Here is a 13,584-nt window from a genome sequence, read left to right on the forward strand (position 1 = left end):
ATGCAATCACATGACAGTCATTGAAAAGTGATAAAAAAAAAATACTCAGTTCAGAACAAAATTGAGTCTCAATTATAATTATATTGGCACATGGAACTTTTGAAGTTCAACTTGATTATTTCTGCTTTTCTACATAACGTTTATTTTTAAACTGTCTTTTTTAAATGAATTGACATAACATCTCCTGCTTACAAAAGATGATGCACTGAATTTGTTGGGGGAGAAACAGAAAATTTTCAAAATTTTTTACTGATTATTTCACCATATCCCTACAACAATCCAGCCAGGTACATAAAGAGGATACTAATAACTTTCTTGACTCTTTTTACATGTAGAAAAACTGAGGGACAGACAGGGAAACCCACGTTAGCACATTCAGTTAGCAGGCAAATCTGTCACTAGAATCTGGGGTACGGATTCTTAGGGGATAGGAATGCTCCATTTGACCAAGATGTTTCTAGAGTTATTATTATATTTGCTTGTCAGAGCCTGAATTTTGATAACGATAATGTGAAATCTAGTTGGAAAGAAAACACAGTGGCAAAATTAAAAATTCTCAAAATAGCCTCTTACTTGTTCAATGTTATAGCCACTGTAGAGAGCTGCTAAATATCCTCCAACAAAGGTGCCAGCAGGGATCAGATACAGGTAGTTGTATTCTGGGGGGTCCGTGGGACGCTTGAACATGTCCAGCATTCTCTGGGTCACCAGAAAGCCACCTTATCAAAGTAAATATAAAACAGAAAGAGGTATCTCATTTAGCAACATGATTTTTAAAGTGGTACACTTTTCCTATTTTAAGCACATCTTTATCACCTAAGGATAAATATAATATTAAGTAACATTTTAAGAGCTCAAAATTAAGTTAGGCTATTACTCAAGCCAGTTCCACTGAATGCAGGGAACCCTATATTCAAAAACAAAATTTGTGACCAGGGTGCAGCACCAACTCTTTCTGCGTGACTACAAGTAAACAGGCATTCAAACAGCTTGGGGACGCAAAAGATCAAAGGCTAGTAATTTTTTCTAATAAGTTATTCTGTTTGTTAAACCTATATTAAGTGATAAAAGAAAAAAAATGCCATATTAACAGGCACCAGATTTCTTGGACATATTAACTGATTTTTTGATACAAAATAGCATCAAATGAGTTTATACAAGTGATGGGCCAGGCTTTCAGTTTTCAGGAACACAGGCCAGGATAAGGCAAAAGGCTAAAATTTTATCTAAAAGTATACTCATTTAGAGATGTTACGGTGATAGCTACAAGTCAACTTAATTCAAAACTATGCATTCAATAACCTTCTAGTTAACCTGTAGCAAGACAATCATTCTGTTTGTTTATTTCGGGGCACAGGGGAAGAGGGTGTTCTTTTATCAAATGGTTTCTAAAAATTACAAGTGGGCAAAATAATTTTTCTTCACAGAGAGCATTTATGATCTGATTGAGACCATTTTTAAAGGCACAATTAAATTCTTAAAATCAGAATGTCTAACACTCTAAAAGTCTATATCGATTTATATTTGCTTCTCATGTCTCCATTAAAAGTAGCACGGTGGGGGGGGAGGGGGCACGCCTGGCTGACTCATTCAGAAGAGCATGGAACATGCAACTCTTGATCCTGGGGTCGTGAGTTCAAGTCCCACGTTGGGTATAGAGATCACATACACACATACATACATACATAAACAGCACCGTGGGTTCTTTTACCACCATTGCCATCGTACCTGCAATGTTGACTGAGGAAATAAACGTAGCAAGAGCAGCAAGGCCCTGAGAAGTTGTGGAAGGATACAAATGTCCTCCCATCAGTGCCAACCCACCAACTGCAGTCAACCCTAAGAAGAAAGAATCAAGATGGTGAACAGGCATAGTGACACAGCCACACCCAATTCATAGCTGCAGGATCTCACATGTATAGACACAAAGGAAAATGTTCCCACACAACTCTGTCACTCAAGTACTATTGTGGGCAAAAAGCTAACAAATGTTTTTCCTCTTGCATAAAAATTCAGCCTTCCTTTAACTTTCTAGCTCTGTTCCTCCGATAAAGATATAAATCAATAACATTATCAAAAAGTGGATAAACTGCTTCTGAACTGGAAGTAACTTGGCACGAACTATAAATACATGATGGTGGAGCCGTAACTTTGAACTTTCCAGAGTACAGTGCCTCTGGGAATGAGACACATTCTGTGCAGAGACCCCGGATGCTGGGCCTCCAGCACTGCTGTCAGGGCTGTGCACTGGTGCCATGAGACTTCTAAGCCAGGGCAGATCCAGGGTGGGTCTCATTCCTAGATCTGAGCCATCACAGGGGGCCAAAGAGACCAGCTCCTGGACAACTGTGTGGACCGCTGCACAGACCACCATCAAGACTCACACCAAAAAGAAATGCCTGATGCTACTCTGGCTGGGCAGCTGGGCTTCCTGTTCCAAAGCCTTCATGGTGAACCTGAGGATAGGTATGGCTTGCTGCGTGCAGACTTGCTGAGCTGAATGTTTAGATGAATCTAAGAAAAGCTCCTAACGGATGTCGCAACTATAATTCTGTGAAACAGAAGTTTCCAAATTATATCACAGGAATCCCTTCTTTAAAGGAAATTGTAGCGGCGCCTGGGTGGCTCGGTAGGTTGAGCATCCGACTTCAGCTCAGGTCATGATCTCACAGTTTGTGAGTTCGAGCCCCACGTCGGGCTCTGTGCTGACAGCTCAGAGCCTGGAGCCTGCTGCAGATTCTGTGTGTGTGTGTCTCTCTCTCTCTGCCCTTCCCCTACTCGTCCTCTGTATCTCTCTCTCTCAAAAATAAAAATAAACAGGGGCGCCTGGGTGGCGCAGTCGGTTGAGCGTCCGACTTCAGCCAGGTCACGATCTCGCGGTCCGTGAGTTCGAGCCCCGCGTCGGGCTCTGGGCTGATGGCTCAGAGCCTGGAGCCTGTTTCCGATTCTGTGTCTCCCTCTCTCTCTGCCCCTCACCTGTTCATGCTCTGTCTCTCTCTGTCCCAAAAATAAAAATAAACGTTGAAAAAAAAAATTAAAAAAATAAAAATAAACATTAAAAAAATGTTTTTAATAAATAAATAAAAATAAAGGAAATTATAATTGAAAGAAATAACAACGGTTCTGCACTGCTTGAGATGGGAGCAGCCCAAAGGCCTGACACTTACTTGCTCAGCCCCTTACTTCTGGCCCCATCCTTGCCCCTGTGGGAGCCCAAATCACCACAACCACCGCCTCAGATGCCAAGCCATACAATTTGTAAACAAAGACTTTATAAACCTCACTGAAAGCGGCTGGAGAATTGAACAGCCCATGAAAACCTAAGATGAGGGAAGACAAGAGAGGACCAAACCTGAGATTGCATTAGTCACAGACATCAGTGGTGAGTGGAGAGCAGGGGTCACTCCCCAGACAGTGTGGTAGCCCACGATGCCGGCCAAGCCAAAAGTGGTCACCATCTGGGAAAAGGCTAAATTGGGTGCCGCAAGGCCCAAACCCAGAATCCCAGTGAGACCTACAGAAAGAGAAGAGTGTGAGCTGACATCCAATTAATTACCTCAAGATTAAAAGCACACACACGCACGCACACACACACAAGCATGTGAAATAGTCAATCCTTTTAAATTCTGCACCCAATAATGAGATTTGCCAATAATGAGATTTTTTACACATTTCATGATGGGGGGGGGGGGGGTGGTTAAAGGTATTATGAACAAACTCAACTTCCTGACTGCCACCTCTCAAAATAAAACAAGCTATAAAGATCTAGTAGAATTTATGAGTCACCTGAATAACAGTTTCCCCATTGTCCTCTTCCCTGTTTTAATTTTCATTGACAATGCCACATGTGTTTATATGAGTGTTTCTGTTCCAGAATTACAGACCTATACAGATCTACCAAAAAGCATTTCTACTTGGGCAAGACACAACCTTTACAAGACAGGACTTTTTTGAAGCCAATTTCATGTCACTCAGATTTGGCTAAGGAAGAGGGATTTTAAAAGAGTAGGAAGGATTTCATTCACTCCAGCACCTCCCCAAAACATATGGCTTCCACCCACCCGGGACAGAAGTTTTGCAATTGCTCCTGAATCTGGACTGGACTGCTGGCCAGGGCAGTCAGCTCCAGCCTCAACACCAAGTCAGCAAACAGGATTTTACAAAGAAAAGGAAAAAAAAAAAAAAAAAACAACAAATTAAATTAAGAATGTGCAGAATACAAAGTCAGCTCTGAACATACATCTTTAATTATTGCCTTTCTTAATAGCAAACATGTGGATGGCTGTTCTGCAACAGAAGGGTTACCTAGTGGTCAGTAAAAATAATGCTAATGGGGGACCAGGGAGCTGGAATTCAACTTTCTGAAATAAGGTACTTTTTTTCCTTGATATGAACTACTTCTTTCTAAGTGGCACAGCTAGAACATCTAGAAATTGACGTTAAGTTTACTTTAAATCATGTAATAAGACTGCAGTTTTAATTTATATTTCCCTACCCACATATAAAATTTCCAGGGTTCCAATGCATGGCCCATTAACCACCTGGAGGTAGAGCTAGAATACTGTTTTGTGTTCTAGCTAAACATCAGAGAAGCTGTATAGAACTGTGGTGAATACATTTCATGGGGCGCCTGGGTGGCTCAGTCTAACTCTTGAGTTTGGCTCAGGTCATGATCTCATGGTTTGTGAGATGGGCCCCACTTCGGGCTCTGCGCTGACAGGGTGAAAAGCCTACTTGGGATTCTCTCTTTGCCCCTCCCTGACTCACATGCACTCTCACTCCCTTGAGCTCTCTCTCTCAAAATAAATAAATAAGCTTAAAAAATATATATATGGTTTCATAAGCCAGAATGCCTCGTTCAAATCCTGGGTCTACTGCTCCTTAGCTGTGTGATCTCAGGCAAGTTACTTAACTTGTCTGTGCTATAGTATCCTTATCTGTAAAATTATTAACCCTCTCTGTCCTCAGCTGGAAAAAGAAAATAATAAGTAATATGTGCACCTCACTGAGGTCTTGTAAGAAGTAAATAAGTTAAGGCATATGAAGTGTTTAGTGCAATGCTTAGCACTCATTAAAGGACTACATTAATCGAGAAGCACTAAAGTATCCATCTTTTGTTGGGCACCTAAGATAAAAATCACATATCTGAAGGTTTTTTAATCAACTATTTAACAAACTAATGTCTTTTCTATAACATATTTAATAACGTCAAATATGCTATTTCTACAGTCTTTGTAACAAAGGAAAAAGAAGAGAAAGAGAAAAAAAAGAAAGGAAAAAAAAGTAAATCATATTCTTTGAAGAATACTATTCAAATAGATTCCTAACACACATGTAAAAGAAAAATACTTGTTTTTATTATTACGGAGGAAGTTTAAGGTAAAGAAAAACAAGTATATGGCCATCCTTTCATTCACTAGAATATGCTATTGTCATATCTATTAAAATGCAATAAACCTTGACTTAACACAAAACAAACCTAGAAAAATAAACCATCATATATGCCTCATTCTATTTCCTGACAAATCTCAAAGAGAAATGGAAATTTACAATCTTTCCAAAAATCCTCTGCAGGTACAATATAATAAGCTGGTTTCTTTTTTTCTTTGACAAGTAAGTGCAAGTCGGGACATGGCCCCATTTATTCACCATGTTCAGAACTAGAGGCTTTTCAGTCATTTTGCTGAGACTTGCTCTTTATTCAAGGAGAGTTACACATTTCGCTTTCAAACATCTGGGCTCGCATGGGAATTTGGAGAATGCTGAGGCTACAAGAATTGTGTGCCTGGTGCTGGTCCTTAATTCTTTCTAGTTTGCTTTTCTTTTTGCTTTGGCTCTAAGTAGATCTAAATATTTTTAATTCATTCTATGAGAGAAACCAATTTAAAACCAAATGACCATATTTCAAACTCAAATAATTCATACCCAGAATGAATATTTATCACTCTTTTACAGTGACTGCTTAATGTTTTCGTTAAGATGAACTGAAAAGCAGAGAATTTGTGTTCAATTGTAAAGAAAGAAATGAAAATTTAAAACCTGAATTTTTTTACTAGGTAAATAACTAGGATGTTAGACAAACATTCAAGGGCTCTATCTGTATCATACTGTTGATTCTTCAATGCAAACGTTTGGTTCCCTAGGCTTCCCCGATGTGCAGATGATCACAAGTGATGTTTTACAACCCACGAAGATAGATAAGTAAGTAACTACATTTACGGGCACTTAAAACCAACACAATCCAACACACATCACTACTCGATATATTTGATGGAAGATGAAGCTATTAACAGCTATATTTTAAATGTTTTCTATGAAAGAAAAGCATTAACAGCCTGTATATGCTTTCACACACATTCATTCCAGTATCTGGCGAGCACCTGTATAATGCCACAGAGGTGAGACAACACGTTTATGAAAACTCGCTTCTAACAGGCCCACTTCCTAATGGAATCCAAAGGAGAACAGCATTTCGTTCGCTAATTGACAATTGATACATTTCTTACAAAATCCAAATAATTAGGACTCAACCCTAAGGAAGGGGGTCCTCACCTGCTGTATACGCAGAAGCCGTAGTCATGGTCTTCCTCAAGGGCGTGACCGTAGCTGCTTTTTCAGCTTCCAGCTCAGCCACTGTCTTCGGTTTTACTGGGGCGCCTTGAGGAATATTTTTCGGAGTGGGAGCGGGGAAAATCACTTCTCCATCCTAACAGAAATTAGAAAAACAATGTTAAAAGTCAATCCAGCATTTCAAAAACACAGAAGATAGTGACAGTGCTGGGGGGGGAAAGAGCTGTTCTTTTAAATATAATTTTTCTGGGCCTCCTGGGTGGCTCAGTCCGCCAAGTGTCTGACTTCAGCTCATGTCATGATCTCATGGTCCGCAGGTTTGAGCCTCACATCGGGCTCTGTGCTGACAGCTCAGAGGCTGGAGACCTCTTCAGATTCTATGTCTTTCTCTCTGTACCTTCCCTTGCTCGTGCTTGGTCTCTCTCAAAAATAAATAAACATTAAAGAAAATTAAATACAATTTTTCTTTTAAGATTTTTATTTTTATTTTAGAGAGAGAAAGTACACAAGCACATGTGTGAGCAGGGGAGGGGCAGAGGGAGGAAGAGAGAGAATCCCAAGCAGGCTCCACACCCAGTGGGCAGCCCAACTCAGGGCTCAATCCCGCATCCTTGGGACCACAACCTGAGCCAAAATCAAGAGTCAGATAGATGCTCAACTTCCTGAACCGCCCAGGTGCCCCTAAAGATTTTAAGTTATCTCTACACACAACACATACATTTGTAATGAAAATGCAGGAAGGATTGGGTCTCTTACCTTCATCACTACAGTTCCTCTAATGACATGACCCATTGTACCAAAGTCAAAGTCGTCTTTCACTTCAAAATAAAAGTTATCTTTGTCAGGGCTGATGGCCTTCAGGAGCTTGGTGATGTTGTTGGAATAGAGGGTGCTGGCCTGAGTGGCCATTCGGCTGGGAAGGTCTGTGTAGCCGATGTGAGTAACTCCCTACGTGAACAAAAATATATAGTCTGAAAGGTCTAATCCGGTCTGTTCACCTTCCTGCTAGGACAATTCGCAGTCATAGCCAAGGCTAAGCTGTGAAATTATGATCTTTGTAAATATGCACACATCTCACAAACAGTATATTTCAAAAAGAGCTTTAAATGTGCCTATTTTTAATTTTAAAAAATTTCAGGCCTCAGTTTCTCTGAACACTTTGAGCTTTGAGGCATAAATACTCTCTTGCAAATCACTATGGTGAGCCACGGGACATTGTCCACAGAGAGAAGCAGCTGTTTCCTATACCTTGTGAACGTAAAGTTCTCCTGGCTTCGTGGTTTCAAAGTTTCCGCCAGCCTCAGCAGCTAAATCCACAACAACTGAACCTTCCTTCATTGACTCAATCATTTCTTTACTAAATAAAACTGGGGCTTTTTTACCTAATAAAATGGAAAGAAAACAGAACAAATTATATTATACTTTTTTAAACTCTATTTTCTAATTATTACAGTAGTCTCTGGAGGCTCAAAAATGTAACATCTGAAATTTAACTCTTTCAAGAGACCCAAAAGTCTATACACAGGTGGAGGAAATGGTCATCCTCCTCAGGAAGAAATATGGTTAGTATAACCTGCAAAGCCGATATGCGGGAGGGAGACGTGTGGCTAATAAGCCAGCCTTTCCGTTTACTTACTCAGCATGGAAATCTCAGCACGGCTCTTCCCCACTGATTTACATTCAGCACCACTCATGAAGACATAACCATTTGCCTGTTTTTTTTTTTTTTTTAATGCATAAGCTATTAAGGAAACTATGTGCACCTGAACTGGACAATCCATAAAGATCACAAAAGTCAAGGGGAATACTCACTAGCAATTTACCAAATTAAAAAATGGAATATTTTCAAACATCTTAACAAACCTCACCAGATTTTCCAACATGTTAAATTAATCTACCTTCATTTAACACAGGATAACTTCAAGGAGAGACAGAGAAATGCCATGAAATGAAAACAATAGGAAACCCCAACCTGGGATTGGGGTTGGAAATCACTCATAGACTTTTATTTCCCCCAACACTATTTATTCTGCCTCTGATGAGTCAAGCCCTATACGTGGTGCTCAGAATATACTGGTAGATAAACAGAAAAGATCCCTGTTCTTATGGAACACTCTAGTTATGAGACAGTTCACATTTTAAATTCATTCACTAATTCTTACATAGAAGATAAAGCACCAACCTAACATATTAGTATGTTCAAAGGGGGCCCACAATGTCAGTATATTACCGTGTTCAAGTTTCATAAAACAATAAATACCTAAGCCAAAAGACAAAGGACATAAACTTGTGAGATTGGTAGTAGGAAAGTAGAGAGTTAATAGCCTAATTATCTTTATCTTCTCCTCTTTTAGTAAGTTTTCAACTCTGTGTTTACAGAATTTTAGTAAAAGTACTATCAATTTTATAAATGAAAATTAATTTCAAATGAAATTTCCATTATAATAATAATCTGTTTTTCAATCTTCTTGATTGGAACACATATGGGTTTAAAAAAAGAAAACTAGGTGCGCGAGGTGAGCGGAGCCAGAGTCGAGACCAGAAGCCAAGCTCGGGATCTGACAAGATGGCCGGGCTGCCCCGCAGGATTATCAAGGAAACCCAGCATTTGCTGGCGGAACCTGTTCCTGGCATTAAAGCAGAACCTGACAAAAGCAACGCCCATTATTTTCATGTGGTCATTGCTGGCCCCCAGGATTCCCCCTTTGAGGGAGGGACTTTTAAACGTCAACTATTCCTTCCAGAAGAATACCCAATGGCAGCCCCTAAAGTATGTTTCATGAGCAAAATTTATCATGCTAATGTAGACAAGTTGGGAAGAGTATGTTTAGATACTTTGAAAGATAAGTGGTCCCCAGCACTGCAGATTCGCACAGTTCTGCTATCGATCCAGGCATTGTTAAGTGCTCCCAATCCAGATGATCCATTAGCAAATGATAGAGCAGTGGAAGACCAACGAAGCCCAAGCAACAGAAACGGCTAGAGCATGGATAGGCTATATGCCATGAATAATATTTAAAATCAATCTGATCATCAAGTGTGCATCACTTCTCCTGTTCTGCCAAGACTTCTTCCTTTTTTGTTTGCATTTAATGGACACAGAAACATTACAGAATAAAAGTTCAGACATCTTCAGTCCTTTGGTGATTAAATGCACATTAGCAAATCTATGTCTTGTCCTGATTCACTGTTGTAAAGCATGAGCAGAGGCTAGAAGTACCATCTGGATTGTTGCGAAACGTTTAAAAGCAGTGGCCCCTCTCTGCTTTTATTCATTCCCCCAATAGTGGTTAAAGTATAAAGCACTGTGAATGAAGGTAGTGGTCAGGGTTAGCTGCAAGGGGTGTGGGTGTTTTCTCTTTATTATCTTTTTTTTGGTGGGGGAGGGGGGAGAGGTAGTTTTAATTTTATGGGCTCCTTTCCCCTTTTTATGGTGATCTAATTGCATTGGATAAAAGCATCTAACCAGTTCTTTAGAATATGCTCTCTAGCCAAGTCTAAGTTTATTTAGATGCTGTAGATGGACAAGCTTGATTGTTTGAACCAAAATGGGAACATTAAACACACATCACAGCTCTCACTAATAACATTGTGACTTTGCTGTCAAGTGTAGAATCCTTCCTTCAAAAAAACCTTGTGACCATTCTGTATGGCTTATCTGGAAACTTCTGTAAATCTTGTTATAGTAAAATATTTTTTGTTATTCTACTTTGCTTTGTACAGTTTATTTTACTGTGTTTCATTTTCCCAATGTGACAATCGTATTTAAAAATTAAAACTGATGGAACATTCTGTTTTGGTCTTCACCATCTGACAAGTCGAATGACAAGAAGTGGATTTTGCCCATTTCTTTTCACCGATGCAAACTTGTGTTAAGATATCACTGAATGGAGTATTTATAAGCTGGCCCTGAGCATGCATAAAGCATTGGTATCTGATATTTTTCTTACCTCCTAGAAATTTGAAATATGTGTTGTCTGATTAGATGATCATTAGTGTCTTGCCATGATGTCTGAAAATTACTGTACAGGAGAGTCACAGCAAAGCAGCCGTTGTGACTGGCTTTGTGTAGGACTCATATGTTGTGCCACATTTGTTTGTCTGGCATTTCGGGTATGACCTCTTTCTTAGTTTTTGTCTGAAAACTCCATGTGTGACCACTGGTGTATGATACTATTAGGAAACACCAATCTGATAACCATCTGGGGTTTGCGGAGATATTTATGAGTCTTCCTTGTAGACCTCACGAGCAGACCTCAAGCAACCAGCTTGCATAAGTGTCATCCGAAAGGTTTCTTCCTTTGTGAACATCAAATCCTCAGTTCATGATTCTTATTTTCATCCTTCAGTATTTGCTCTGAGAGCTATTGCTTGATATTCAGTAATTTTTTCTGCATTGATAGAGTTCCTCCCCTCAGAAAAACTGTTCTTTCCCACCCGTTTCCGTATGTAATTTCTGATCCTTGTTATTTTTAAGACATCAGTGTAGCCAGTCCTAAGTATGTAAATGTTAACCTGTGGGTTGGAACCTTTGTCTTGCAATTTAAGGTAATGGATATTGTAGCCCATCTGAGTTCCCCCTACTCTTTATTCTCATAACGTCTGGAGTTTCTTCAGAATGTGGTATATTTTGTTGTGCTTCTATGTAAGATGAAGAATTATCTATTAAAATTACATTTTCGACATAAAAAAATAAAAGAAAAAAGAAAAAGAAATATTTGTGGCACATGTGGGGGAAAAAAGCTGAAAAGATAACAAATCGGTATTTATATAGTACCTCCCTCTTTCTCAATGCCAACTTTATACTTCCAAGATAAAGTCCAAATTCTAAGCCTCCTATTACTGAAGGCCTTCCTCCCTCACTCCTTCTCACATTCTCTCTCATTACCGCCCCACTGGACCTTCTGCTCCAGCCACACAGGGGTAGCTAGCTGCCACACAGTTTGTCGGATAATCTTTTGAGTTTCCAGGAAAGAGCAAGAATAAGGAGATATTTTCCCCAAAGACAATACTCTGACATCCTGGTGGTTTCATCATTTCTCAAAATTCTCTGGAAATACTCCTTTCATCTACTCTCCCCACTACAGTCCAACAAAAGCTTGAATATTTAAACTTTATTAAACATAACAATCTGGGGATGCAAACCACATACATTTGAGGACTCCTCCCCCCTCCCCAAAAAAGGTTATGCTGCTCAGCTCTGCAGTAATTTAAAGCTACAGATCATATAGGTGCATCCACATAAAGTGGCAAATTTAAAGCACTAATGTGTGCTTTCTAGGTATTTACCATCATCCCCCTTCCTCTTCTCTAGTCCAGAGCCTCTTTTCCATTAATCAGCCTCTTGTTTGCTACAGCTTTTCCTTACACCTTACCTGTACCCTCCAGTCTCAGATTGATGTGCCTTTAACTGCAATTTGGATCCAGGCCCACCCCCTTTGACTTCTAACTGCACTAACTGTATAGCCATCAACTTCACAAATTTGATTTGGCATCTAATTAATTCCTCCTGCCTTAAAAATTCTGGATTCCTTCTTTTTAAGGATCAATTCCAGGACTGTAACCCTACTGACTTTACAAGACCTCAAGTGGCCAAAACCATTTAGGCTCCCTAGAAAACATCCTATATATTACCTATTTGTCTTTGATTTTACTCACTCAACCTTCACAAAACAATTATGCAGTGGCTGACACAACTTTAATGCACACACACATACATACACACTGGCATCTTAACGAAAATAATAAATATTCTGTCCATATTGTCACTCTGAAATTCAATCACTTTTGAAAGGATAGGATATTCCTTCACATAATTTATTTAGTGTATAGTCAAATAACTAGAGGATGAGTTAAAATTTAAGTCACATAGGAATATTTAAGATACGTTAAATTATTACAGATAAAAAGCACACAACAAAATAGTATGTATATACTACTGCCATTTGGTAAAAAAATTTCACATACATATTTATGAGTGTTTCGTATGTATTTTTATATATACATATACTATACTACATATCTTATATAGTTTCTAGTAAATTCCATATAGTATAACATTTAACCATACCAGGATATCTTTAAATGCTAAGAATATTTTCTTCTTTGTGCTTTTCCTTATCTCACAAATTTTCTATAAGAGCTAGTTTTAATTTGGGCACCTGGGTGGCTCAGTGGGTTAAGTGCCCAACTCTTGAGTTGGGCTCAGGTCATGATCTTGCAGTTAGTAAGCTTGAGCCCCACACTGGGCTCTGTGCTGATGGCACAGAGCCTGTTTGGGATTCTCTCTCTTCCCTCTTTCTGCTCCTCGCCTGCTCATGCTCTCTCTCAAAATAAATAAATAAAACAAATTTAAGAGCTAGTTTTAATTTTATAATTTAAAAAATCAATAAAGGCCACAGGGAATACAATGATGAATAGAACAGTACAGCTGGCTTTTAAGCATTCACATGTGGATTAATTTTTTTTTAATTCTGGAAGTGTAGAAATGAAAATTGAAAACAGAAGGGGAAAAAATAGAGCCAAAAGAGGAGCAGGGTAACACATAAAAGTTCCAAATGAGAAAATCCTCAAAAGAATAGTTCAAGAGGAGGAAAGACTGAGAAGGAAATTTCAAAATACTATCTTACCCTGATGTCCTCCTAGGGCAAAAATGGAATACATGATAATGTAGCATCACAAAATGGAAGCAACAAAAGGAATAAGATGATTAGTTAGGTATGGAGGGGTGAATCTACTACCAGACTTCAAATTAAACTTTAAACTCTATACATCAGAATGAATTACAAAAAAATCAACCCTTGGGGTACCTGGGTGGCTCAGTAGGAAGAGCATAAGACTGTTGATCTTGGGGTCATGAGTTTGAGCCCCACACTGGGTATAGAGATCCCTCAAAACAAATAAAACTTTTAAAAAAGAGAATCAACCCAAAAAGGAAGAGAGAAGAAAGAGAACCTTGGTGAATAGCCCTCTAGTCTTTGGATTAAAAAGTATTTTCTTGGGTGCCTTGGTGAC

General features: G+C 39.1%; 2 protein-coding genes across 6 annotated transcripts in view; one reads left to right on the plus strand and one right to left on the minus strand.

Annotated features, from left to right (window-relative positions):
• Positions 1-13,584, minus strand: part of NNT (nicotinamide nucleotide transhydrogenase) — a 94,787-nt gene that overhangs the window by 38,056 nt on the left and 43,147 nt on the right. For all 5 annotated transcript variants that reach the window (XM_006928023.4, XM_003981426.6, XM_011286285.4 and 2 more), the window contains exons 8-13: positions 7,819-7,952; positions 7,327-7,518; positions 6,553-6,706; positions 3,353-3,514; positions 1,729-1,839; positions 574-719 (exon numbers count right to left, since the gene is read on the minus strand). In XM_006928023.4, coding sequence (XP_006928085.1) covers positions 574-719; positions 1,729-1,839; positions 3,353-3,514; positions 6,553-6,706; positions 7,327-7,518; positions 7,819-7,952 — 899 coding nt within the window. The remainder of the gene's footprint in view (positions 1-573; positions 720-1,728; positions 1,840-3,352; positions 3,515-6,552; positions 6,707-7,326; positions 7,519-7,818; positions 7,953-13,584) is intronic.
• On the plus strand, positions 9,103-9,884 carry LOC101090993 (ubiquitin-conjugating enzyme E2 N-like). Its single transcript, XM_019811190.3, has one exon. The coding sequence runs from the start codon at positions 9,137-9,139 to the stop codon at positions 9,551-9,553; it is 417 nt and encodes a 138-aa protein (XP_019666749.1). The 5' UTR covers positions 9,103-9,136; the 3' UTR covers positions 9,554-9,884.

This window comes from Felis catus, chromosome A1 (assembly GCF_018350175.1).
Source record: "Felis catus isolate Fca126 chromosome A1, F.catus_Fca126_mat1.0, whole genome shotgun sequence".
In the NCBI taxonomy this organism is placed as follows: domain Eukaryota; kingdom Metazoa; phylum Chordata; class Mammalia; order Carnivora; family Felidae; genus Felis; species Felis catus.

Excerpts from the sequence above, each read along its gene's own strand:
- LOC101090993 (XM_019811190.3), top strand. The coding sequence starts at position 9,137 with ATGGCCGGGCTGCCCCGCAGGATTATCAAGGAAACCCAGCATTTGCTG.